General features: G+C 47.1%; 1 protein-coding gene and 1 long non-coding RNA gene across 2 annotated transcripts in view; one reads left to right on the top strand and one right to left on the bottom strand.

Annotated features, from left to right (window-relative positions):
- Positions 1–1,315, bottom strand: part of IREB2 (iron responsive element binding protein 2) — a 57,393-nt gene extending 56,078 nt beyond the window's left edge. Inside the window, exon 1 of the mRNA XM_001488966.6 lies at positions 1,112–1,315. Within this exon, the coding sequence (XP_001489016.1) occupies positions 1,112–1,130 (19 nt within the window). The 5' untranslated portion in view covers positions 1,131–1,315. The remainder of the gene's footprint in view (positions 1–1,111) is intronic.
- LOC111775655 (uncharacterized) overlaps positions 1,315–27,002 on the top strand; it is a 40,986-nt gene continuing 15,298 nt past the window's right edge. The window contains exons 1-2 of the long non-coding RNA XR_011424958.1: positions 1,315–1,376; positions 3,976–4,022. This is a non-coding gene — a long non-coding RNA (uncharacterized lncRNA). The remainder of the gene's footprint in view (positions 1,377–3,975; positions 4,023–27,002) is intronic.

Raw genomic sequence — 27,002 nt, 5'->3', positions numbered from 1 at the left:
AAATGACATATAGGCATGTTTTGGGAACGCATGTCCTGAAAACTGCATAAGTACAGACAGAAAAATTTAAGAATGCCACAATTATGCTAGGGGGTTGATTTTTAAAAAAAAAAAAAAAATCAAAAAAAGATTTCACAGAGCATTAAACAACGTGGACAAAATCTAAACCATGCCAAAACAAAAAACTTAGGTAAGACCTCAGTAAGTCTTAAGACTGAAGGTAAAAGTGAACAACAAAACATCTGGGTAAATGAGCAGATTCTCCCTAAAAGAAACATGTCTTCCAGGTTTTGCACCAATTGAAAAAAGTCAAAGACCTAGGAGTCTCATTTGAATGTGCGCCAGCTACTAACAATTCTTCGGGGAAGTGGGAGGGAGGCAGCCTTGAGGGAAAAGAACCTTCTCTTTTGTGCAGACTCATTGCGGTGGGTTGGAGGACCCTCAAGAGTGTTAGGACCCGGGTCTGAGATGAGATGAGAGCACAGGCCACTTTCAGAATATATAGTGTTTTTCTCTTTTTTGTAGAGGGTTAAGAGAGAGAAGTGGCCGGGGGTTGGTGGGTGGGGGGAAAGCCAGCGCTGCAACAAACGGTCCGGGAACAGAACAACTAACGTTTGGCCTTGACCGCCCCCAACTCTGCTTCTAGACGCAGAGAGAGAGGGAGGGGCTCGAGGCCGGACGGCGGAATAAACAATTAGCTGCGTGAGACTCACGCAAGGAGAGACTGGCCCCTACTCTCATCTTTCAAAAATGAGGGGCGGGGAGGGGAAGATGGTGGGCCTCTCCCCGACCCCAGTGCTACTGAGGGGTGTCGGAAAGCCGCTCTTAGCCAGCAGCCGCCACCAGGCTGAGGTGGGCACGGGTCAAAGCCAGTGACGGAGAGGACTGGCCTGGTGGGGTCCTGCTGAGGGGCGAGGACGGCGAGGCCCGGCTCTCGCAGCCCGGCCGCACAGAGTGCGGCCCGGCGGGCAGGCCCTGAGGGGAGCACGACCTGAGCCCAAAGGGCCCGGGCGCCGGCCGAGCGACTCCAGGCGCGAGAAGCAAGGAACACGGCGCCTGGGCAAGCGCGCGTCTCCAGCTGCCAGATCCCAGTCGGCAGACTGAAACTAACCTGCACTTGGGGCGTCCATCGCCGGAGACCATATTATCCCTGCGGGGAGGGGGCCCGCAGGGGAAGGCGGGGGAGGCCGGGCGGGGAAGAGGGGGAAGAAGGCGGGCGGACTGGCTAGGGAGGAAGGAAGGGAGCAGTCTCGCGCAAACACCGCGAGAGCCGCAAAGCCTTCCCTACATTCGCACTCGCGGGATTTGCCGCCCAACTGTCGCGAGATCTTGGGACAAGGAAACAAAGAAAGAGAAGGGGCGGAACTAGCCGGAAGGTGATTCGTTAAGCAATCGTGATTGTTCCTGCGAGCATGGGTGAAGCGCCAGGGAGGCTGTATTCCTCGTGTCACTAGCGTGGCCCCTTAGCGCTTACTTGTGGTCCCAAGCGTTTTGAGCAGTGTATAGGTTCCTGCGGAGTGTCCGAGTGTGTGAGTGTTGAGGGGAGGGCGTCGGTATCCGAACTTCTAGGAAAAATAGCCTAAAGAGAACCGCTTTACTCTTATACAGCCTTAGGGTAATCTGTCATGTGTAGCCTACACGCGTATTCTCAGGAGACGGTGGCGGGACTGATCTGGCACATAGGAGCCTCTCAACTAATTCTCGAATGAATTACACTCCTGGAGCTTCAATCTCGCCCTCTTTATTGACTCCTTGTTAGTAGTAGATAATCATGCTTAAGTGTCTCCATCCCTCCGCCTCAGCTCCTGCAGTCCCTGCGTTCTCTACAGCCTTGTCTCCATTTGGCAGCCAACTTTCCAGAGAGTTTCTTGTGCTCGCCCTTCTCCCACTCCTTATCCCTCTCCAGTCTGGCCTCTGGTCAAGGTCAGCCATAATTTCACTTGCTAATCTCTCGTTTCTCAATCCTTACGCTACTTGCTCTCTCCTCTTGTTGAAAAATACTCTTCTATCAACTTTTGTGACCTCAGTCTCTACTTGTTTTTTTCCTACCTACTCCTAAGGGTGCTCCATCTCAGTTTCCTCTACAGGCCCCTCTCTCTCCCTGTCCAGTCGTTGAATGCACCTTCTCTCACTTCATTTCCCTGGCCTATCTCACCTTCTCCTTTGGCTTCAGTTATTAGTTATATGCTGATGCTTCTCAGTCTACCTGTAACCCAAATCCATCTCCTAAAACCAGAGGTGTATATCCTAGTACCTTTTGGACACCTCCACATCTCACAGGCACCTCGGACTCAAAATCTCCAAAACCGGAGTCATTTTCCCCTTAAAACCACTGTTCCTTTTGTATTGCCTGTATCAGTGAGTAGCACCACCATCCTCCAAAATGCCCAAGCCAGAAACCACCACGTCATCCTTCACTTCTTCACCCTCTTCCTTTAATCATTGACTCAAGCCCTGATAATGCAAATTTCCTCTTTATTCACCTTTCTAACCATTCCACCTGCCACCACCTGGGTCTAGATTTGAACATTCCTGTCTAGGTGACTGTGACAGTCTTCTCAAAAAGACCCTGGGACAAGAGTACTATCATAGTCTCCATTTTCATGGTGATGAACTGAAACTCAGAGGGGTAAAGAATTTACCCAGCATTACCCAGCTACCAAGTGACAGACTCAGAATTTAAACTCAGTTCAAATGGATGCACAAGCCCACATGTTTAACTTAGTCCTTCATGATCTGTATTTCGTATCCATTCATACCCTTTTGTAGGGAACTTCCTTTAGGCAGAGTTGCCTCTCTGTCACTCTGTAGCATCTCACTTGCTGTTCTCTGTTCTTGGAACACTGCTGTGCTCTGTCCAGCTAACCCTTACTCAATCTTCAGGCCTTCGTCAGGATATTATTTCCTACAGGAAATATTTGTTGACTACCCTGCCACCCCCAGTCTGGGGGGTTCCCTATCATTTTATATTTCAATTAAAGCACTTTATTAGACTTGATTGTAATTGCCCATTTACTGTATTTTCTGGATCTGTCAGATGCTTTTAGCTGCATGCAAGAGAATATCCAACTAACAGTGGCTTAAACAATACAGACCTGTAATTATTTCACATGACAAAGTCCACAGTAGGCAGTTCCAGGGTGGTTGTGACAGATAAGTCACATCCAAAAAACTTGAGGTGCTGGCAGGAAAGGTAGGCCAGAGGGGCCTCACGTTGTAGTTTCCCAAAGGACGGTGCCAGGATGCCAGGAGGATATTTGGGGAGAGAGAGAGGAAGAGTGCAGGGATCTGAAAGGAATTTTGGGATGATGTGGAAACTGTACTCCATTTAATGTAGAGATTTCATAAACTCTTTAAAATGTCAGAGCAAGAAGCAAACATGAGAAACCATCTAGTTTGAGGGCTTTCTATTTGAGCATGGGTCTTGCTTAGATCCCACACTGAGTTGTCCAGTGAGAGATAGAGCAGGAATTGGAAACCAGATTCTGGGCCCCCAGTCCCACATCCCTTCTGGGAATACTGGGCAGTTGCCTCATGGGCAGTATACGCTGAACCCCCTTAGAACATCCCTTGGTTCTCAGTTCTCTGAGGGCTCCTCCAGGCTGTTCTGCAGGCAGAGCCATGGTTTGTGCTCAGGAAAATAAACAGTGAAGTTTGGGAGATATGGTTCGGGTGCGATTAGGCACGTAGCCTCTGGGTGGCAGTAGCGTGAGGCAGTGTCCCTTGGAGTGATATAAAGAGAGACATTAAGGAATGAGTTTCTGGCCTTAGCACCAGTGGTTAATGAAACACTAAGGGAACAATAAGGGAATAAAGTTCCCAATTGTACCCTTTAACGTGGTAATAAAAACCGATATTTTTTTTTATACTCAAGACACCCAAAGAGCTCTTTCAAAGCAGCCATCATGTTAGGCTTGATATCTATTCCAAATGAGTTTGCCCCGACTCAAAACATTGCCGCAATTCTTCTTTCAGAATGGCCGTTGGAACCTGAGGCTGGACTAGAAGGGTGAGGCTTGAAGGTGAGCTCTTGCTTTGGGGACTGTCCATCTAAAGCTCATAATCTTAAAATCTGACCTTCTCTCCCCAAATCCCAGGTGCCCTGAGCCTTACTCCTACACATGTCTGCTCTTTCCCCACTGGTAGGATACATCAGCCTGGTCTGACTACCACTGGACTATTGCTTCCTTTGGCTTCCTGGTTGGTCTCAGCCCAACAACCAGAGAGATTCTGTCAAAATGGAAGCCAGCTCACATCATCCTCTGCTCAGAACTCCACACTGGCTCTCATCTCACTCGGAGTAAAATCCAAAATCCTTACTGTGGCCTCCAAGGCCCTCCATGGTCTGCCCCCTTCTCTCTGACCTCATCTCCTGTACCCCACCTTGCTCTCTCGGCATTAGCCTCACTGGCCCTTTGCTGTTCCTTGAACACCAAGCACAATCCATTCTCCAGACCTTTGCACTTGCCGTTCCCTCTGCCTGGAATGCTTCTCCCAGATATCTATGTGGCTTGCTTCTTCACTTTCTCTGGGTGTCTGCTCCAATTCAACCTACTGGGTGAGGCATTCCCTGATCATCCAATATATATGGCAAACCTCAGTGCTCCTTACCTGCATTACTCTGCTTTATTCCTTTTCATAGCACTTATCATGATCCAACTTGCTGTACTTTTAACTCACTGTTTCTTGTCTATCTCCTTCTAGAATGTAGGCTCCATAAGGGCAGGGCCTCAATTGTTTTGTTCACTGCTGAATCCACAGTCCCTAGAATTGGCACGTGATAGGTGTTCAATAAATATTTATTGAATGGATGCATGAATCAAGTCATCCCACAGGCAAACTCAAAGAGAGTACTTAACTTAGGTCTCTGAACCTAGAGTGGAGAACATCAGAGGCAGGGACCTCTACTGATCTCTGGTCGAATCCACCTCTGTGACTTTAGTTAACTGAGTATTTAAAATTTCAAATTGGAAAGGAATTTCCTGGTTGAGGGTGTGCCTACTGTGTTGGCAACAATGATGGTGGAAAATTGTTCACTAATGGTAGAAAATTGTTTAGAAGCAGAAGCCAGACTAGCTGAAGTTCCTCAAATCCCTGTAGCAGAGAACCCCATGGCTCTAGGGAAGACGTCTCATTCCTTGGCCAGATGTCACAAAAGCTCACAGTCTCTCTTAGTTTTAAGACCTGGAATACCTTTGTGTGTTGTTAAAGCAAGGAGCTTTATCTTAAAAATGTAGTGACTTTGTCCTGACTTTCAAAAAGAACTCTAGGGGATCAACAGAGTCTTAAATGGAAGGAATTGAAGTTTGTCTCCCAGTTCTCCGAGTTCAGAGAGAACTGCATCCTTCTCCTGTGTGCCCATTTCCATGCTCTTGCCACCGCCTCATCTGTGCCTAGATTCCCTCTAGCCTGGGTTCCTGCCTGGCCTTCTAACTGGTGTCCACCTGCACCCCACTGACCAGCTGGGCTTCCATAGGCATCAATTTTGATTACAGGACTGGCCCGGTAGCGCAGTGGTTAAGTTCGCATCGCACGTTCCGCTTCGGCAGCCCAGGGTTTGCCAGTTCGGATCCGGGGTGCGGACATGGCACCACTTGGCAAGCCATGCTGTGGTAGGTGTCCCACATATAAAGTAGAGGAAGATGGGCATGGATGTGAGCTCAGGGCCAGTCTTCCTCAGCAAAAAGAGGAGGATTGGCAGCAGTTAGCTCAGGGCTAATCTTCCTCAAAAAAAAAAAAAAAAGAAATTTTGATCACAGTAACTTTTCTGCTCAAAACCCCTAGTCCCTGCACAAAGGCCAAAGTCCAAATTCTCTAGCCTGATAGTTGAGCCCTCTGGTATCTGGCTCTGGACACCTGTTTCCCTTCTTGTCAATGTCTCACCTTCCTGGATCTTCCTGGTCATCTACCAGGTACTGAGCTTCCCCGCCTCAGCATTTCTGCTCCTGCTCTTCTACCCCTATCTCCCACTCGTCTCCCATGCCAGAATGCGACCCACCTTCCCTGGCTGTGCACACCTACCAGCACCCTTGTTTTCCCTGAAGTTTTCCCAGTCTTCCACACCTCAGGGTGATCACTTCTCTCTCAGCATAGATGACATCAATATCTGAGCTGGTCCTGACAGATCTGCTGCACACCGTGGAAGGACCCTTTAAGACAGGGCAGGCTGAGCAGAAGGATAGTTGGGTTGGAAGGGTTTAGCAGGGTTACTGGGGAACACCTCAGCACAACTGCTTCACCTTGGCCTCGTCTCTGGAGCCCCTCCCACAACCTGCTCGCATTTGACCTTTTGGAGCCTCACCCGGCACATTCCCCCTGCTCCTGGTGTCAAGGACCATGCCCTGTTCTGCCTCTGGCTTTGGCTTTGCCTGCCCAGCACCTTCATCTCTCCCCTCAGTTTAGCTTAACCTTTCACAATGTGAGCCTCTGTCTCCCAGCACTGGGTGTGTCTATAGTGTTGAACATTTTCTATTTTCGTACAACACAGCCCTCAGACACAAGCCCACTACTATCTCTGGTGCTCAACTGTCCCAAATAGGGGGGAAAACTGGCTGTATTGATCTTATTTAAAGACAATGCTGTCATGCAATGTATAGGCAACCTTAGGAATTTTCAGAGGTAATTTTGACTAAATAGGATTTTTACTTTAGGTGCTGACTTTAGAAGCCAGCCTTGTGTAAGCTGTGAGTCTGCTCTGTATAGTTTGTGAGATCATTAGGGATTTGGACTGTGTTTAGACAAACAGCTGCTCTGTATAGGTAGAGACCTTTGCAAACTATCTCGTGAGTCCTAGGGTGTCTTCTTCTCTAAAGGGTGAGCCCACCATTAAGCCTTCAAGTCACAGATCTGCGCACTGGGAGGGAGCCGGGGGCTGGTTCCAGGATGCAATAGTCTTCTTATCCTGTTATGTCAGAGGAAGCAACTGAAGCCCAGAGAGAGAAGAGGGTAGGTGAAACCCTTTTCCCAGTGAATTCTGCAGAAGAACTCTTTCCTTTGAGCCCCACTCATCACCCTTGGAAAGAATAAGAAAGAACACAGGATTGGGAGAGCTCATGTTCACTGCGGGAACCATCAAACTGCCCTAAATTGAAGGATTTCTTCAGTTCGGCCCCAAATCATACATCTTAGGAACAGTTTCAAGCCAGCATGTGCCCCTGCAACAGGTCCTAATGGGCCTCCGCTCTGCTGCTTTTTTTTTTTAATTTTTCTAATTTTAAAAATTGGCACCTGAGCTAACATCTGTTGCCAATTTTTTTTTTCACTTCTTCTCCCCAAAGCCTCCCAGTAGCTAGTTGTATATACTGGTTGTAGGTCCTTCTAATTGAGCTATGTGGGACGCAGCCTCAGCATAGCTTGATGAGTGGTGCTAGGTCCACGCCCAGGATTTGAACCTGGCGAAACGCTGGGCCGCCAAAGTGGAGCACACAAACTTAACCACTCAGCCATGGGGCTGGCCCCTCCCCTCTGCTTAATGAATCAACACCAAGTTTATAGACAGGACTAAATTTTCCCAGTAACTCTGTGTTAGATATAGCTTATACTGGGGCATCTGCCTGAAAGACTGCCAACAAATGAATGGGCCTAAAGATGTTTGCAGGCTTATGTGGCAACTCAAGGATTAAATTTCCGTGGAGAATTCTGAGAATCCTTACATTCTCTTACTCTTTTAGTAAACATTACCTTTATGTTGCACAAAAATTTAACTATTCTTTTTTTCTTTTGGTGAGGAAGATTTGTCCTGAGCTAACATCGGTGCCAGTCTTCCTCTATTTTGTATGTGAGATGCCTGCACAGCATGGCCGATGAGTAGAGTAGGTCCATGCCTGGGATCTGAATCCGTGAACTCTGGGTCGCTGAAGCAGAGCGTGCAGAACTTAACCACTTGGCCATGGGGCTGGCCCAAAATATAACAGTTTGTCACCTGAGTGCCACAGAGTTGGCGATAATAGGACTAACATTTATTGAGCACTTACTATGTGCCAGGCACTTTTGATATTTACTTCTTTATAAAAACCCATTGAATAGGCATTATGATTACCTACTTTGCTCAAGAGGAAACTGAAGCTCAGAGAGAGTAAATGACTTTCCCAAGGCCACACAGATAGTACATGGCAGAGTCAGGATTTGAACCCAGGTCAGCCTAACTCAGAGCAAAGGAGTTTTCCAAATCCCACAGTGTCTTCCCTTCGTAGAAATATAATGGATCCCTGAACACTGAATATATATGGTCTAGACTTCCAACAAATGCAGGAATTCCTTCCCCAGAATCGATCAGTTGGGAGAAAGTGAGGCAGGTGTTTGTAACTTGGACAACCCAAGTTCATCTGTGTCCAAAGGCTGAACTAGGCTACTCTCTTAAGATCTTTCCTAGCCTAAAGTCAGTGGTTCTGTAGTCAATACTGTGAACTGGCCCACGTGATACCTTTCTGAACTGCAGGGACTGGAATACTGATGACTACATTTCCAAGACTCCTTTGCAGGTTGGGATGTGGTTTTGATTTATATTCTGCTGGTCCAGTGCACTCATGGGAGACTGATTCAGAACTGAATTTTGTGGAGAAAGACGGGGGGCATGGGTATTTGTTTTGCTGGTACAAAATGGGATAGAAATGGCATAATTCTGGACTAAGCCAGTGAAGACAGCCTCCTGATTATCGCATAATAACAGCTCCCTTGATTAGCCCTGAGCTAACATCTGCCACCAATCCTCCTCTTTTTGCTGAGGAAGACTGGCCCTGAGCTAACATCCGTGCCCATCTTCCTCTAATTTATATGTGGGATGCCTGCCAAAGCATGGCTTGCCAAGTGGTGCCATGTCCGCACCCAGGATCCGAACCAGCAAACCCCGGGCCGCCGAAGCAGAATGTGCAAACTTAAGCACTGCGCAACTGGGCCGGCCCTGCAGTGTAATTTTGTGAACCATTCCCATAAGCTCAGCCTAGACAGAGTCCCAGTGATTTGTTAGGTTCTCTATACCTCTCTGTATCAACCAGGAATCTATTGCAGAGGACAGAATCCATTCTAGTTCATTTAAGTAGAAAATAATTCTCTATGCAGTATGAAAGTGCTTATAGAGTTGATGGGAGAGTTGAAGACACCAACTCTAGGTTGAAGTTGCATAAATGACTCCCACCAGAGTCCCCAAGGGAGCTGCTACCTTGTCTGTGATCAGGTCACCACTGATTCCAGTACTGCACTGGTGGTGCTACAATCCAAAAGCCTCTGCAATTACCAAACTGTCACAATCAGGATGCCACCATGGTCAGAGACAATGACCACTGCTGCAGCTCCAGAGTCACACGGTGCCTGCTACAGTCTATGTCAGTGCATGCCTCATGCTCTGCTTCTTAATACTTGTAAGGCCAGTGATTGGACACTGGAATTTCTGCAAGGGCCACTGAAAAATCAGCAGACCCAGCAGAAGTGTGGCTTCCATCTCACTTCAACCTTCCATGCAAACCCATCTGAACCCTGCTACAAGGGGGTCTGAAAAACATAGACTTCAGCTTTCTAGACTCAGAAGTCGAGGAAGGCATTACAAGAAGGAGGGTAGAATCGATGCTATGCACCAGTCCACCATTATAAACTCATTTTGTTACCAAACTGAGGTGGGTTTGCCTCTGGGAGAGTTAAATTAGAATCTCCACCAGAAGTAGTTGTCTCATAAAGTAAGGCATATTTGCAGCAAATAGGAGACCACGCAGAATAATTTCCAAAGTCATGGCATCCTGAACAAAAGGAAGCAGGACCTTTTATTTCAGATGGTAAGTGAATATTCAAAAAGGAGAGGAGGGTATTCACTTGCACAGGCTCAGTTGGAAAACATGCTTCCACGTACACTGCAGGTTACGGTAATAAGGCCCAAGCTCCTCCTGGAGAGATCTCAGCATTAAAAATAAGGCAAAGATCATAGGTGTAGCTCTCTGGTGAGGCTTGGTCTGGTTCAGGGTGGTTGGTGATTGCATCTCCTTAAGATAACAAAAGGGAAAAATCAATTTGGAAAAACCGTTAATGCTTCCAAACCCACCCTTGAGTTCCTCAGGGCAACGAGTCCATGACAATTTCTGTTAAAACTAACTGGAGTAGATTCAGATGTCTACAAACCGAGAGCCCTAATCAACGCAGCTTCTGTCGCTGCTGACAGGGAACTCACTACCTCCAGAAGATACCTGTTCAATATGCAACAGTCTGACTGTGAAAGTTTTCTTCTCCATTGAACTGAAACCTGTGTTCCTCTTGTTCTCACCAGTCCCAGCTTTGCTTTCTGGGACCAAACAGAATGAGTCAGTGCCTGTGTCCATTTAATTGACCTTCAGAGATTTAAGGAGTGATGATAATGTTCCCAAAATTGTGCTCAGCAGCACTGAAAACCCCGGCTTTCAAGTGAAAAACTGTTGAGGAGAGCCAAGCACCAAAGTAAAGGTGGAGAAGGGCTGAGATTAAAGAGAAGTCAGGGGCAACCATCGTCGTCTCCCGCTGAGAGAAGAATATATTCATGATGTCTTAGCAAAGGCAGAAACCACTGCCATTTGGCAACTCCCAGGCTACTGAGAGGCTGTAGAAACCAATTAATTCAAAATGTATTATATACAGTAAGCTAAATTGGTCACCAGAGGGAGTCTAGATATAATAGGATCTTTGGCTAGAACCATCATTATAACAGTTTGTATTTAGAGAGCTTTTTCTTTCCTCTTTCTTTCATCCAAAGTGCTCCAAGCACCTTGCCACCACTGGTCTCATTAATGAACAAGTGCCTCAGTGAGCTAGGCAGGCGGCCAGTCTAATTATTGCACTTTTTAAAGAAGGGCACCTAGAGGTCAAATGACTTTTTTTCACATCATGCTAATTAAAACCTTCTGTAGCTGTTATTTGCATGTTCATGGGCCCCTTAAAAGCTTTGTCAGTGATTTAAAAAGCCCAATTCACTCAACGACTGCTTTGACACTCCATTAAGGAGTCAAAAATGAAAAGACACAGTTTCTCCCTCATTTTGGTTATGTATGAATGTCAAAGAATTTGGCAAAATAAATTAACTGCCTCTGGCGCCAAAATTTATTTGTTCATAATACTTCTTGGTTTCCTACATTGAGTAGCTATTATGGGCTATACAGAGGCTGAGAACTTGACCCCCAAGAAACAAACAGTCTGGCTAGGAAGGGCTGTATGTGTGGGCCAGAGGAAGATAAAGCCATTTCTGGCTGGGTGATGTGGAAAAGCTTTGCAGAGATGGCAAAGGACAGGAAAAGCAAAACGCAACAAAACAGTGGGCATTCATTCCTTATGGTGGGAGCATCTGGAGGACTGCCCAAGAGTTCAGGATGCCCTGGTCCTTGATGTGGCTCTTGCGTCCCAGACTTCCCACAGGTTCTAGTGTACCCCAATATCTTTCCAGTAAATTCTATTTTGGCTTAAGCTAGCGTGAGTCCCTGGCTGATAGTACTTTCTGGGCAGAAGCAGTGAGTGAATAAAGTCCTAGAGAAAGGAAAGACCAGGCCTTTCAGCTGGTGATGGAGCAGGAGATTTGCAATGACAAAGTGTGACCCTCTAAATCTTTTTATACTAGATCCTTGCTCAGATGGTTACAAGTACCAAACACACATTTAAAAAATGTACTGCTGTTATGTGAAATGTTGCCATAGGAGGAAGCCGGGTGAAGGGTACAAAGCACCTCTCTGTATTATTTTTGCAACTTTCTGTGAGTCTATAATTGTTTTAAAGTTTTTTTTAAAAAAAAGCACATTGGTGTTGATATGACTAGTGGAGACAGTGTCTGAATTCCCACCTCCTCTCCTAAAGTGTGTGGCTGGGGGAAGTTCCACAGTCAGGGAAAAGAAGAAGCCAACACCAGAGGTGTAAGCTAAACCAGACTGTACTGGGGAGCTGGCTGGGGGCCACGTCAGGAAGTGGGGGAAATCCAGGAGCCTAAGGCAAGAATCAAGTCAATTCAGTGTACCAGGCATTCAGAACCAGCAAGTGAGGACAGAAGGAGGGAAGGAGAGAGGGAGAAGAGGAGGGCGGGGCAGCTGGGCAGAACAGGTTGGAGATTCAGGGGAAGAGTGAGTAATTGCATCCTGGGTCCACTACTGTCTGAAATTTGCTCTTACAAGCTGCTGGGGTGTGATGTAGAGGTGTATTGGCTTCAACTAAAAAGGGCCAGGGAAGAGGGGAAGGGACAAAGAAGGGGAGAGTGATAAACAGATAAATGGGAGAAGAGAAAACCTTTGCTGCTTGCAAGCCACACACTAGACACTGAGCCAGGTGTCTCCTATAGATTTCATTCAATCCTCACGTCAGCTTTCCAGGGTAGGTGGTATCATCTTCAGTAAACAGAGGGGGAAAGAAGCTCAAAGAAGCAACATGACTTGTATTGGACCAAACAGCTAGTAGATGGATGAGCTGGGATGAATGTGCAGGTCTGGTGGTCTGCTCCAAGCCCTACCCTGGAGTGCCCTTGTTGCCAGGAGCTGCTCCCCATAGCCTTGCCGGCACCCCCTGCTGCCTCCCCAGTCTAGAGGTACAGAGCTGTTTCCCCTTAAGGTGCTAAAAATGCCCCTCACGTCACCTTATCCACACCCCCCAACCTGTTCTCAGTGAAGCTGCCTCTGCCCACTTAGCCCTTCAGGGGGTCTGGCATGTTTTATATGACAGGATCCTGCCCTCTTTCCTGGCTTCCTGGACGCAGGGTGGTTGCTGCACTGGAGGGCTGCCAGTCGACTGGTGCATCGCGGGACCCAATGTCATCTCCATTACTACTTTTCATGAATCTTGCCAACTTGCCCTCCACAGAGGTTGCACCACAGGATGCTCTCACTTCCCCACACCAGTCAATACCCATCTGTTACTGGGATTTTTTATCTTTACCAATTTCATGGCAGTTTTTTAAAAGCCAGCTTTACTGAGGTATAATTTATACATGATACCCTGGGTAACTTTGATTCACACTTCCCTCTCTAACAAGTGAGGTTCCACGTGTCTTCATATGCTTAAATGATGGGAAGATTTAACATCCCTCAGGTAGAAAGAGGCCTCCCCTGTGTTCTCCATTTGTGCAAGGCAATAATACTCCCTCTCTACCCCCATTAAAGCCCCAGCAGTTATCGCTTGGGTCTTTACTGTTTTTAAGCCCAAGACTGCATGAGCCTCATGTGCATTATCCTGTTTGATGCTCACAGTTCTACGAGGTTGTTGTTATTGTCTCCATTCCAGAGATGAGGAAGTAGAGGACAAACAGTGAGCCAGTGGCAATGCTGGGTTCAAATCCAGGTTGGTTTGAGTCCATAGCTCATAATCTTCTGACTCCCTCCCTCACTTAAGTGGACTTGGAGTCAGACCACCAAGACTTGCATCCCAGGTATGCCATCACTTGCTGTGAGACACTGAGAAAATGCCTTTCCCTCTCCAGGCCTCCGTGCAATGAGTAGTTGGAGTTGCCAGCTTCCATGGCCTGAGTGGGAGAATGGGGCAGGAAATAATCCAAGACTGTCTAGATCCCAATCTTTTCATTTCTCATCAGAGTGAGTGAGTAGCAAAGCAGAGGAAAAGCAAAATTCCTGCTCCTGCAATGCAAACAGCAGCACTTCTTGATGTATTCAGTCCTGAACCCTGGGGAAAGGTGGGCGAGAAGGGAGAGGTCCATATTTCAAGCATTTATCCAACACATGAGAGGCAGCCCAGCCTTGTCAGAGGGTTTCCTTGTCCCAGAGACACATTACACAGGCAGGTGGAAGTAGTTATCCTTGTTGAGAGAAATAGGGCACAGGAACTTGCTCAGAGGCCCTGAAAGATGATGAGAATGAAAACCAGATTCCACAGGGTTATGTGAGAGTAGCCATTTAGTTTTAGAACCTGGGGCAGCAGGCAGTGGGAGGTGGGGCAGCAGGCGGTGGGGGGTGGGGGTGGGGCACACATTTTACAGGAGTGGAGAATGAGGCATAGGCAGTCATGTGTCTTGCTCAAGGTCACACAAGCTTCAAGACTTGAACATGAGTTTCTTGATTCCCGGTGCAATGCTCACTATCTCCTCATGACCCCTGCAACCAGCTAATCTGCTTTTCCCACCAACCCACATGGCAGGGAGACTTGGGAAGGCCCATACTGCTGGAGAGGAGACAGCAGGTTGGACTTAAGTCTTTTTTTTTTTTTTTTTTTGAGGAAGATTAGCCCTGAGCTAACTGCTGCCAATCCTCCTCTTTTCACTGAGGAAGGCTGGCCCTGAGCTAACATCCGTGCCCATCTTCCTCTACTTTATATGTGGGACGCCTACCACAGTATGGCGTGCCAAGCAGTGCCATGTCCGCACCCAGGATCCGAACCAGCGAACCCCGGGGCTGCCGCGAAGCAGAAAGTGCGAACTTAACCACTGCGCCACCGGACCGGCCCCTGGAGTTAAGTCTTGGTGATGCTAATAGGATACATCTGCTGGGCTTCATAATTAGGCTTTTATTATTTACACATTAATAATGCCATTACGTACATTGCCTTTGGATGCTTGGCTAAAATGACTCTGTGTTTTGCTCCATAATTTGCTGAAATATACAGAGACAGAACTTTACTATAAAGGGGATAAATAGAAAATTCCAAATATGTGGTTCAGCTCAGGAACACCTGATTTTTACCCAAAGCTTGTAAAACATCTCCATCCTTTTATGGCCTTTTCAGCTGTCACAGCACATGAATTTTGTTTCCTTGGGGAAGCTTGGAGACAAGCAGCCTCTCAAATGTTGCACTCTGTGCTGATGACAGTGCTGGCTGTGTTCTATCATTGCACTGAGGGGGTGAGCTGTGCTGGGGAATGGGGGAGGTGCTGAGAAATGGGGGAGGCATGGGGAAGACCAGCCCTCATGTTGCTGAACATTGGCTCAGCCACTTCCTGTCATTACTCTCCATGCCTTAGGTTGCCAACCTCTGGAAAAAAGGACACAGGCTTTGACTGTAGTTCTGAACCAGGATACAAAGGTTGAGCCTTAAGGCTTTGGAGTCCAAATAAACTGGGTTTGAGAGCTAGCTCTGCTTATCAGCTGGTGACTTGGGGCAAGTCACTTCACTTCTGAGTCTTGGTTTTTTCATTAGCAGAATATAAACAATGAGTACATATATTATAGGGCTGTTGAGAAGATTAAATGAGATAACATATATAGTCAAATTAGCACATTATAAGGACTCTGTAAATGATAGTGAGTATGATTATTACACGTTTCATCAAATCTATGATGTCATCAGTTGTAAGGGGCATCATTATTTTACATATGACTAAAAAACAGAAGAAATATTGCCAATTAAACTATGACACAAGACTTTCTTATCATGTAGAATTTTTATCTTATAAAAAATCTCAGATTTAGATAGACATCAGTGTTTGATAATATATAAAAAGGAAAATGTAAGCAAAATGAATTTACTTCGGAAGAGTGCCACTCTTCTGAGTCACTTTTTGATTCAGCATCACTAATGACCATATTTTCATATAATATTGTCCTCTGAGCAATTAACATTGTGAGTGATACACCATTTCATTCTTTCTTTTTTTCTTTGAGGAAGCTTAGCCCTGAGCTAACATCTGCTGCCAATCCTCCTCTTTTTGCTGAGGAAGACTGGCCCTGAGCTAACAGCCATGCTCATCTTCCTCTACTTTATATGTGGGACGCCTGCCACAGCACGGCTTACCAAGCACTGCCGTGTCTGCACCCGGGATCCCAACCAGCGAACCCCGGGCGGCCGAAGTGGAACATGCACACTTAACTGCTGCGCCACCAGGCCGGTATCTTTTTCTTTTAAGTGTACTTTTTGGTGAGGAAGATTGACCCTGAGCTAACATCTGTTGCCAGCCTTCCTCTTCTGTTTTTTTCTCCCCAAAGCCCCAGTACATAGCTGCATATCCTAGTTGTAGGTCATTCTAGTTCTTCTATGTGGGATGCCACCATAGCATGGCTTGATGAGCGGTGAATAGGTCCACACCTAGGATCCAAAGCAGCAAACCCTGGGCTGCCAAAGTGGAGCACGCAAACTTAACCACTCAGCCACAGGGCTGGCCTCGTGCACTATTTCTTAAAATGGGTTCTTCTCTACTGTCTCCAGAATTTCCTTCCAAGCCACTGATCCCCATCTCCAAAGTTTTATGCACATGTGAGGACAGTGACAGCTGTCCATGCTGACCAGCCAACCATGATTGTGAGATGTGTCCTGAGTTCAGTGATGTCAAAGTGTGGAAAAAGTGTGCATTTTAGAATCCATAACACATGGTATTACCAATGTGTTACACTCAACTGTAAAGTGTATTGTGAGATATTTGTAACTAGTAATAATTAAATTTTTGAAGTTTGTGGGTGGATTCCTTAAAATATCAGGGTTTTCAATGTTACTCTTCTTCACGGCAAAGTTACTACTGCTTTTATTAGTATTACACTTACATAACATTCTCTAAGTGCCATTCACTGACGTAAATTATTAACACATTTAATCCTCACAACAACCATATGGGGTGGATATGATACTCATTTTACAGATGAGGAAGCTGGAGCAGAGAGAGGCAAAGTAACTTGCTGACGTTCCTAGTCACAGAGCTAGTCTATTTCTAGAGTCTTTGTTCTTAACAACTACACCAGGGTTTCTCAACTTTGGCACTATTGACATTGGGACAGATGGATCTTTATTGTATATGGACTGTCCTGTGCATGGTAGGATGTTTAGCAGCATCCCTGGCCTCTACCCTCTAGATACTATCCTCCCACATACCCAGGTGTAACAACCAAAAATGTGTCTAGACGTTACTAAAGGTCCCCAGAGGGGCAAAATCATCCCAGTGGAGAACCACTACATTACACCTGGCCCCTTTGGGCAGCCAGCCAGGAAGCCAGATCCCAGGACCTCCTCCTGAGTGTGTCAGTCAAGTCCTGAAATGATGGGAGAGCATGTGGCCAGTCAGCCTCAGGTAGAACTGTGTAGGCCTGCAGAGGGTCAGTTGCTGTTCCTTGCCTGAGGCAGAGAAAGTGGTCAAGGGTTCAGAAGACAAGTGAAGTCAACATGATCAAGAGATGCATTAGATGGAACTGACATGATAGCCTTACAGAGAAAGTAAAGTCCCCTTTGTCCTTCAGACACATCCCATTCCTTTTTCACCCTTCTCAGGGACAACCATTATCATGAATGTAGTATAATCTTTTCAGTCTGTTTTTTATGCTTTTACATTTATTAATTTAGTACATCTATCATAAATCTGTAGTGCTGATTTTTCTATTTGAAAATTTATGTAAAAAGGATTTTAATTTTGTACCATATAGCAATCTTCTGATTTTACTCAATATATTTTTGAGATCTATCCATCATGATACATATAGCTTTAATTCATTCCTTTTAACCACTGTGAAGTATTCCATTATATGACTGTACCATATTTTGCTTAGCCCTTCTCCCATTGGTGGCTATTTGAGTTGTTTCCAGTTTTGCATGATTACCAACATTCTGTAGTGAGTATCGTTGGAGATGTTTCCTATGTACACACTGAACTCCTCTTGGGCACATACTTACAGATGGAATTGCAGGCTTATAGGAAATGTAATTGAAATTACATGTTCCATTTCATCAGATGCTGCCAAATTGTTCTCTATTGGGTCTATGTCAATTTATGTTCTCACTAGCAATGTATAAATGCTAGACTTTTCCACATCCTTACCAATACTTGATACTGCCATTTAAAAAAATTTTGCTGATCTGAGGGAGTCTATTCTCATTGGGGGTGCATCAAGCATGTGAATAAACATCATCCATCATGTGTGTCTCAGAGGGGAATAGGTTGAGAGTCACTCAGTCTTTGTGAAGACAGTCCTGTTTGACCACAAACATCATAGTGAGGTTTAAACGCTGCTGAATGGCTTCATAATTCCTTGTGGTAATTCACCTTAGCCAGTGAAACACAGACTGCTCTTAAAACAAAGGACTCGTCAAATTAACTACTGCGATGAAAGAACTTCCTGGTGGACTTTGTAAATGTGGTCTGAAGTCTGGCCAGTGGGTCTCTGTGGATGCGCCTTGGCCATGGAATAAGATTGAACCTGGAGGTCCATCCTCCATTCCAGAAAGCTCTGCAGGTGTGAAATGAGGGGCCTTTAGCAGTAGCTCTGGTACTTCCCCCACATCCCACCCCCATTACTTGACCAAGATTGGTAGGGCAGATGGTTGATGGTCTGCATCTCAGCCCACCATGGGAGAAGCCAGGGTTGGCCCAGCAAGTCTGTTTCAGGAAGTCAGGTCTTCCTGTTTTGTAGGCTGTCTGTGCTGAAAACACCTCCTCCTGCCCCAAGACTTTCAGACCTTCCTGGTTCACCTGCTCCCTCCCAGTCATGTGCCTCCTCCCCTCCAGAGTCACAGTCTTTAGAGCATTAAAAAAACACAGCAGGAAGCCAAGGAATCAGATCTGGATTCCACTTCTGCCCATTACTGAGTGGCCTGGGGACCATGTCTGTACAGTGGGGAGGATCCCTTCCCTTGGGACCTCTTGGGGCTAGTGTGAGGAGCAGCACACATCAGGACTTGGAAAACTATCAAGTGCCATAGGTGACAGGTTAAGTGGGGGGCAGTGTGGTTTAGTGGAGGAGGCTCCAGTTTGGCCTTTCAGTGGCCTAGCCTCCACCACTTAACCAGCTAAGTAACTTCAGGAAATCTCTCTCTGGGCCTCAGTTTCCCCATCTATGAAATTAGAGCATTGGACTAAATCAGCACTTCCAAAACTGTATTCCAAAGAGTGCTCAATACGCTCTGTGAAAAAGGGGTTCCACTGTCTATTAAGTCTGTGAAATAGTGAATGCAATAACTACCCTGGAGATCACATTGAAAGGTAGCATTTAAAGTTTTGGAGATATCTTGCAGGAAAGAAACTTGGTGTTTCCCAAACATCTTTGGCTGTGGAACTCTTGCCCTGTTGAATGAATAATACCATTTTAACATCTCTGAAATCAGGGATGTGTCTCACAATTAATGCATCTTAGAGTCTTTGAAATATGGTTTAAGAATAGTTAACATATATAGAGTGTAAACTAAATGCTGGCACTCACTAAGCATTTAACATGTAGTATTTTGTTTAATATTCCCAGTAATCCTGTAAATTAGGGACTATTATTTGTTCCACCTTGAAAATGAGGAAACTGAGTCACAGAGAGGTTAAGAAACTCACCCAGGATCACACAGCTAATAAATGATGGAGCTGGAACTTGAGCCCTGATGACCGTGACCTCTTAAACGTAGGTAACATTTATCTTTTGGGTCCCTTTGGAATTCAATCTGTGAATCAGTGACCATGAATTATATAAGTCGTGGTCCTCAAAGGCCTTGAAAGTACCATGTTGCGTTAGGAAGAGCAGAATCATAAATGGGCAGAACCCTGTTCCAGTCCTGGTGTCAGAAGACAGGACAACTGGCCCCATGAACGCCCCCAGGTTAGTGTGAGGAGCAAAGGTGCAGTGGCAGGGATCTGTCAGGTGTGGAAGCAGGGGAATGAGACCTGGCCCCTCAGCGAGGGGTTTTTAATGAAGAGGCGTTGCAGGGCAGTGGGATCAGGTGCCTGACCTGCCGAATAACAAGGATGGTGCCCTAGAATTGCGTGCTGCTCTGAACCCTATAAACCATTGTCTTACTGGCTGTCCTTAAAGCACACCTGCGAGGGAGATGGGCAGAATTATTTTCCTCACCCAGGGAAAGTGAAACTCAGAAATACCTTTACAGCTCTTTCTCACTGGTGTCTGCAGGAGCTGTCTGTTCTACAAACTGCCGCATGCAGGAAAAAACACAGACAGTACTTCCCTTCCCCTTGGGAAGGCTGATTTCTAGGCCAACTTCTTTCTGATGGTGGCAATTACAAAGACATGCACTTTTCTTTCTCTCTCTCACTCCCTATGTCCCTCTAGAACCTAGTGGGCCCCACTGGGTTCCTAACACCCTGCTTCCCAGAGAGGATCTGAAACTCATTCCTGTAGAATTGTATCTGTCTGATATCAGCTGTGTTCCTCACTCGAGGGGGATTGGCATCATTACTACGGAAAGAAGCACTTCTTATAACCAGACATGTCTCACACTGTAACATGCAGACTGAACTTGGGGGATCTTGTTAAAATGCAGAGTCTGACTTTGGAAGCCTGAGATTCTTGCAGAACAAGCTCACTCAGAAAATATGCTGAAGCAGCTGGTCCAAGGACCACCTTCTGAGTAACAAAGACACAGAGGTTTGGTGGGGTCAGGATGTCTGGGCTCTTCTCCAGTGCCACCTTTCCATCCAGCTGACTTTTGGAAAGCTACTTAACTTCTGCTAGTCTCAATTCTCCATCTGTAGAGTAGTAAATACCTATTAGGATTTAGTAAATACTTAAATATTAGTAAAAATCTAAAATGGTATTATGTACCTAACAGAATTGTTGGAAAGATTAAAAAGCCCATACATGGTACTTAGCCTGGCACGTAGTAAATCCTTGCTAAATATTAATTAGCAGCTATTATTAAAGGGAATGGAAAGGCTAGTCCAGCAGGGAGCCAGTAGGAAGATGGGGAAGGAGGGATTCTTTCCGGTGTCTTGAGGCTAAAGCCATTCTTATTCTGCCTTAGTGCCATCTCAGGCAAGCTCCTCTCCTGTCATTCATCAGTGCTGCCCTCCTGGTTTCCCTGGAAAGAATGAACACCGTGGTCACCTGGGCAGATGTGATGACGGGTCACAGGTCCAGCCTCCTGTCTCAGCACCTTTGTCTCCTCAGGAGTCTCTCTGCGGATTTTTGACTTGTTTGCAGCCGCCCCCAGCTGCTTCTCCTTAAATCATCTCCACAACCTGGAGGGCTGGGAGCCTGCCTGCATCCTGGGGGCTTCAGCTGTCTTCGGTGGAATATGAATTGTGCCCTTTGCGCTATTTGTCTTGTTGCCTTTGCAATCTGCTTTTTGCACAATGTCTAGGTTGAGCATGTTTACAGTCTTGGTGAAGCCATTATTTTTCTTGGTGACGTTTTCTGGGAGTAGCCTGGATTCAAGAAGAGCTGAGGAAGACAGTCCTTGCTTGTGACTGGAACTGTGTAGCCCACTTTCCCATGGTCATCTGCGTCTATTTGTCCTGCAGACCCATCCACACTCAGACCAAAGAAACCGGGGCTGGAACTCAGGTGTAGCTCTTGTCAAACTGTCAGGTGCATGTGACCCCCCCTAGGGATCTTGTTAAACTGCAGTCTGATTCAGTAGGTCTGGGGCCAGGTCTGAGATCCTGCATTTCTAATAAGCTCTCAGGTGATCTGATGGTGCTGGTCCATGGACCACACTTTGAGTAGCCAGGTAGTTCTCAAACTTTATCGTGAGTCAGAATCATCTGAAGGTCTGTGCCAAACAGATTGCCAGGCCCCACCCCCAGAATTTCTGATTCGGTAGGCCTAGAGTGGGGCTGACAATTTGAATTCCTAAGAAGTTCTCAGGTAATATTAAGGCTGCTGATCCAGGGACTACAGTTTGAGAATGATTGTTCTGGTTTCCTAATCTTTTCACTACCTTTATTAGTACTCTTTGTGTTCTGTGACTTATCCTACAGGTCTCCAGTCCTGCCCAGTGCCTCTAGTCTGTCATACGTATAGCTGGCAATGCCTCAGACTTGGTCAAGACACCCTTGCATTCTTTATGCCTCTGTCCTGAACTGGTTGCCCCTACTTGCCTCACATTCTGCAAGCTTGCTGGGCTCCATGTCCCACCTACAGCCTCTTCTGGTCCTTTCAGCCTGAGCCCTACTGTGGCCTCCAGCCTTGGTCTTTTTATCATTGCTCTGCCCCTCAGACTCCCTACCCCTGCTGCCCTGGGCAAGCTGTCTACTCCTGTCTGTACCCGGGACCACTACCCTAGGATGCCCCCCTCTTTTCCTGGCTCCTCTAAGGGCACCAAGCAGCTACCAGGGCCCTGGTACAGCAAACCTGGTACCTGCACCCTAGGGAAGCAGCAATCATGGAGCTAATTAAACCAACATGGACACAACTCAGGTGCCTGCCCTCTCCCAGCCCCTCCAAATAGAACCTTGCAGAGCTGGAACGAGTTAGTTTGACCTCCTTGATTGATGCAGTTACTAAAGTGGTCGTGTAACGCTTTGTTTAACTGGACTGGTTTCTGGGCTGGGCCCAAGGCTAGGTTGGAGTCTGGTGGGCTTCCACGCTCCCCACCCTGCTGGCTCCCTTGAGTCTTACCCTGGCCAGTGCACCATAGATCCTGGGGCTGGTATCTTGTTGCCAGCTGCCCTGAACACCTCTGCCTCCCCTGAGGAACCCAATTCCTCTGACATTTCCCTGAAGCCCCACCTCTGTGACACTTTCTGTTTTACAATCTGACCTTTCTTCTTCTCCTTCTTCCTCTTCTTCTTCTTCTTCTTTTTCTTCTCCTTCTTCTTCTTTTTTTCTTTTTGGTGAGGAAGATTGGCCCAGAGCTAACATCTGTGCCAATCTTCTTCTATTTTGTATGTGGGACGCCACCACAGCATGACTTGATGAGCAGTGTGTAGGTCCATGCCCAGGATCTGAACCCACAAACCCCAGGCCACCAAAGCAGAGTGTGTGAACCCAAGCACTAGGCCACCAGGCTGGCCCCAAGCTGGCCTTTCTTGACTGGGGAATCTGCATTTGTAGTCAGAACAGAAAAGAGCAGGCTTTTCAGCACTCTGGCCAGCAAGATTAAGTGATCACCTGAGGGCCTGGTAGCCATACCTCTGTAACTAAGAATCTTTGGCCTCAAAGTATAGTTCCCAACCTTGTGTGACAGCTCCTGCCTCAACTGTTCGGGTCATCTTCCCTGAGCCCAGCATGCTGGAAAGGCAAAGGCTTGATGTCAGATTGGCCTGGATTCGAATCACAGCTCCACTGCTTTCTAGCTGTGTGACCTTGGGCAAGTGACTTAACCTCTGTGAGCCATAGTTGCCTCATCTGTAAAATAAGGAACACAGTTCCTACCACCTCCTGTGGACAGTCTAGGGAGTAAGTGAGAGGATGTGGTAAAGTACCCAGTGCAGCGACCAGCATACAGGGGTCTCACTGGTCACCCCAATGTGACCGTAGCACCCATCAAGGGCTGGGCTCAGCTCTTCAGGCAAGGAATGAGTGACTGGGATCCTAGGCTGGCTCTTCCCTCTTGAACGAGAATGGCAGGCTAGGCTAACAGACAGCACCAGGACAGGGGCCTGAGACCTAGGCCTGGTGAGCCCCTCCTAGCCTGTGTGACACCAGGTAACCCACTTTCTCTCTGCCTTGGTGGTTTCATCTGTAAATAAGGCAGCCCTACTGTGGAACTCAAGTTCTCTCCAGCTCCATGATTTTAAAGTAGGGACTCAATAAACACATCTAGGCTGGTAGATGGGACTTGAACGAAGTGTGGAGTTGCCAGGGTGAGTTCTGGGCGCTCTTCAATCCTTGCCTCTTAGGAAATGCCAAAAACCAAGACCCAATCCCTCTAACCCTAGGGTTCCCCTTCAGTGCCCCACCTTCATCACATAATTCTCAAGCTGTATACTTCTGAACTGTGCTGTTACGGAGTCTGTGTTTTTCATCTTTCTCATCTAAGTGCAGCTTCCTGGTGAGCCCGATATCCATTGAGCCACATGTGGTAGAGCAGTGAAAGGTTCCAGAACCTGTAGGTGGTCCCTCCCCAGTGGGCTTGTAATCACTTCCTAGATTCCAAAGTCTCATTATGTGAAATCCAATCTGGAAGCCCCTGCCGGGGTTTGCCTCTCCTATCTGGGCTGTCAGCGGGTGCTTGAATTGTTTAGAACTGTTCTGGGGGGAGATGGGAGGACTGAGGTTCAGGAAGGTCTGTTTGCAACCCCCTCCCTGTCCTTTCCTTGTTGATGTTGGCTCTGCTGGAATCTCTCCTGAGAGCTGTGGTCTCACCCTCTGGGTGTACCTGCTGCTCGCCTGCCAGCCTCACTGGGCTCAGGGGTGGAGCATTTGACTTGGGCCTGACCCTCCCAGTGGGCCGTGGGGGCTGTGGAGGAAAAGGATGGATTCACCAGGGAAGAACTATTTAACAGCTTGCTCACAGTACCAGAGTTGAACTTGATATGGGTCTAGACATCACATTCTACCATTCTTTTCATACAGAGAGGCTGAACACCTCTTACCAAACCCAGGCAGGTACTGTGGGGGCTTAAAAGAATTACCAGGGGCCAGCCCCATGGCCAAGTGGTTAAGTTTGTGTGCTCTGCTGCGGTGGCCCAGGGTTTCACCACTTCAAATCCTGGGTGCAGACATGGCACTGCTCATCAGGCCACGCTGAGGCAGCATCCCACATGCCACAACTAGAAGGACCCACAACTAAAAATACGCAACTATGTACCGGGGGGCTCTGGGAGAAAAAGGAAAAATAAAATCTTTAAAAAAAAAAAAAAAAGAATTGCCACATACAAATCCTGTCCATAGAGAATGAATATTCTAGCGAGAGGTCAGAGATAGTCATCCCTCTATTCATTCTTTTATGTTCTGGGTCAGTAATCTGTCACCAACCCTGTCTCCTTCGCGAAAGCTCTCAGGTAGAATACCTCTCAGGGTATTTTGGGGGGAACATGGGAGGAGGATGGTTGAAGAGAGTCTGTTTTCATATTTCCACTCACTTCCTGGGGGCTGGTGCAAACAGCAGATCTTGAGATGGGAAATGCAGACCCTGTCCCGGGTTGTGCCAGACCTGGTACACGGACAGCTGTCATACGAGGCTGACTCTGTGAGGCAGAAAGAGAGAACCAGGAGTTCGTAGGAGGGAAGGGTCAGTCCCAACTTGGGCACCCAGGAAGGCTTCCTGGAGAAAGCCATGAGCTGTGCCTGGAAGGATGAGGGCATTCTACAGCTGGAGATGGAGAGGAAAGAATTACAGGCCCTGACAATGTGTGTGTAGTCCGTGGGAAGGCTGCAAAAAGCAGGTTGTGCTCAGGAAACAAGTTCACTGGAAATTAACCAGGAGAGATTCTCCTACTCTTCTTAGTGGCTATGTGGTCTTGGGCAAGTCACTTAACTTCTCTGGGCTTTATTGCTTTGTGTATACAGTGGGGAGAAGGAGAGAGCTCCTGTGAAGGCCCTTTCATCCTGTCCTTCCTTCATAAAGCAGTGAACAAGATAAAGTCCCTGTCCTCATGGAGTGGGGAGAAAGAGAATAAACATGAATAGGACAGATGGTGCTAAATGCCTTGGAGAAAAATAAATTAGGGAAGGGAGTGAAGAATGAGGAGGGGTAGGATAGCAATTTAAAATAGGATGATTAGGGATGTCCTCACTGGTAAGATGACAATTGATCTAAGATCTGAAGGAGGTGAAGGTAGCAGCCATGTGGGTATGTGGGGGCAAGAGCTGTCTGAACAGAAGGAACAGTGAGTGCAAAGGTCTTGGGGTGGTTGCAAGCTTGGTGTGTTCAGGCCCAGTAAGGAGGACAATATGGCTGGAATGGAGAGGAAGAGCAGTAGGTCTCCATACAAAGTGGCTCCCGGAGGATGTATAAAGCTGGTCCTCTTTCTGCCAGTGGTAAGAGCTGTTATGAATTCAGAAACAGCTTGATTGGGCTGGTTAGCAGGAAGCATTCACAATGCTGGCATCAGTAGCTGGCAGAGTGCCCAGGGTGCCCAGTGCACCTGGGGGCAATGGTTGGCTGGAACACTTGGCTGTGCTGAGAACACACTTCCTGACACACTGACAGCAAGGATTCTTAGGTGCTGCCGCCTTTGATCTAGAGAGCTCTGCAGCTCTGTTTGAAGTATAGCAGTAGTACAGCATAGCGCTGACCCCACACTGCAGTGCAGGCCTCCAGGGCTAATACTGCTGTTCACGCAACCAGATTCTAGACCTGAGCTGAATCTTCAGTAAGGCGACAACATAGTGTGGGGAAAAAACATTTGACGTCTTAACTGGGCCCCGTTTCCCCAATCCCCAATATTTCCTTCTGCCCCTCGACCCTTCCACCATTCCACCAGCCAAAGGATTGCTCCCTTGCTCCTTGATGGAAGAGATGACACAGGAGAGCACCAAGAACAAAAGAGGGTTTTTGGTTTTTGAGTTTCAAATGCCAAGGCCTCGGAGATATTTATGGGACTAAGGTATGAGGATGAGTGAGGGGGCTCTTAGCTCCCCAGAGGAAAAACAAGATTATGATTGGGAGGAAGGAGAGGAGGCAGGGGAAAATGAAGGCTGTGGATGCTGGGAGGACCACTGAAAGGAGTCTATGCTCTGCCACCTTCTAGGTCAAGCGCCCAGTGTGGAATAGGGGCTTAAGGGGTAGCTGTGGGGTGTGTCCAGGCCTACTGGGGTCCAAGAGAGCCCTCCTCAAGCTCTCTGGGTCCAGCTTGATGTTGGCACAAACTTGAGGTCCTGTGTGCTCAAGAATGGCCTGGATGTGGACCTGGTGTCCTGGCAACCCAGAGAGGCCAGGCCACTGGGAACAGGAGAAGGATAACAATGTCAAACTCCCATGTAAACTGGAGTAAATATTTGTCATGTATAGCCTTTGTTCTAAAGCACTTCAGGGGCCAGCCTGGTGGCACAGTGGTTAAGTTTGCAAGTTCTGCTTCAGTGGCCAGGGGTTCGCTGGTTTGGATCCTGGGTGCGGACCTACACACTGCTTGTCAAGCTATGCTATGGCAGGTGTTCCACATATAAAGGGGAGGAAGATGGGCACAAATGTTCACTCAGGGCCAGTCTTCCTCAGCAAAAAAAAAAAAAGAAAGAAAGAAAAAAAAGAGGAGGATTGGTGGCAGATGTTAGCTCAGGGCTAATCTTCCTCAAAAAAATAAAAATAGGGGGTCAGCTCTGTGGCTGAGTGGTTAAGTTCATGTGTTCCACTGTAGCAGCCCAGGGTTTCGTTGGTTCGAATCCTGGGCGTGGACATGGCATTGCTTGTCAGGCCGTGTTGAAGCGGCGTCCCACATGCCACAACTAGAAGGACCTGCAATGAAGATATACAACTATGTACTGGGGGAATTTGGGGAGATAAAACAGGAAAAAAAAAAGATTGGCAACAGTTGTTAGCTCAGGTGCCAATCT

The sequence above is a fragment of the Equus caballus genome, chromosome 1, assembly GCF_041296265.1.
Source record: "Equus caballus isolate H_3958 breed thoroughbred chromosome 1, TB-T2T, whole genome shotgun sequence".
NCBI classification, from domain to species: domain Eukaryota; kingdom Metazoa; phylum Chordata; class Mammalia; order Perissodactyla; family Equidae; genus Equus; species Equus caballus.
Note: the sequence above shows the minus strand (reverse complement) of the source record. Positions and strands in the feature narration are given on the sequence as shown.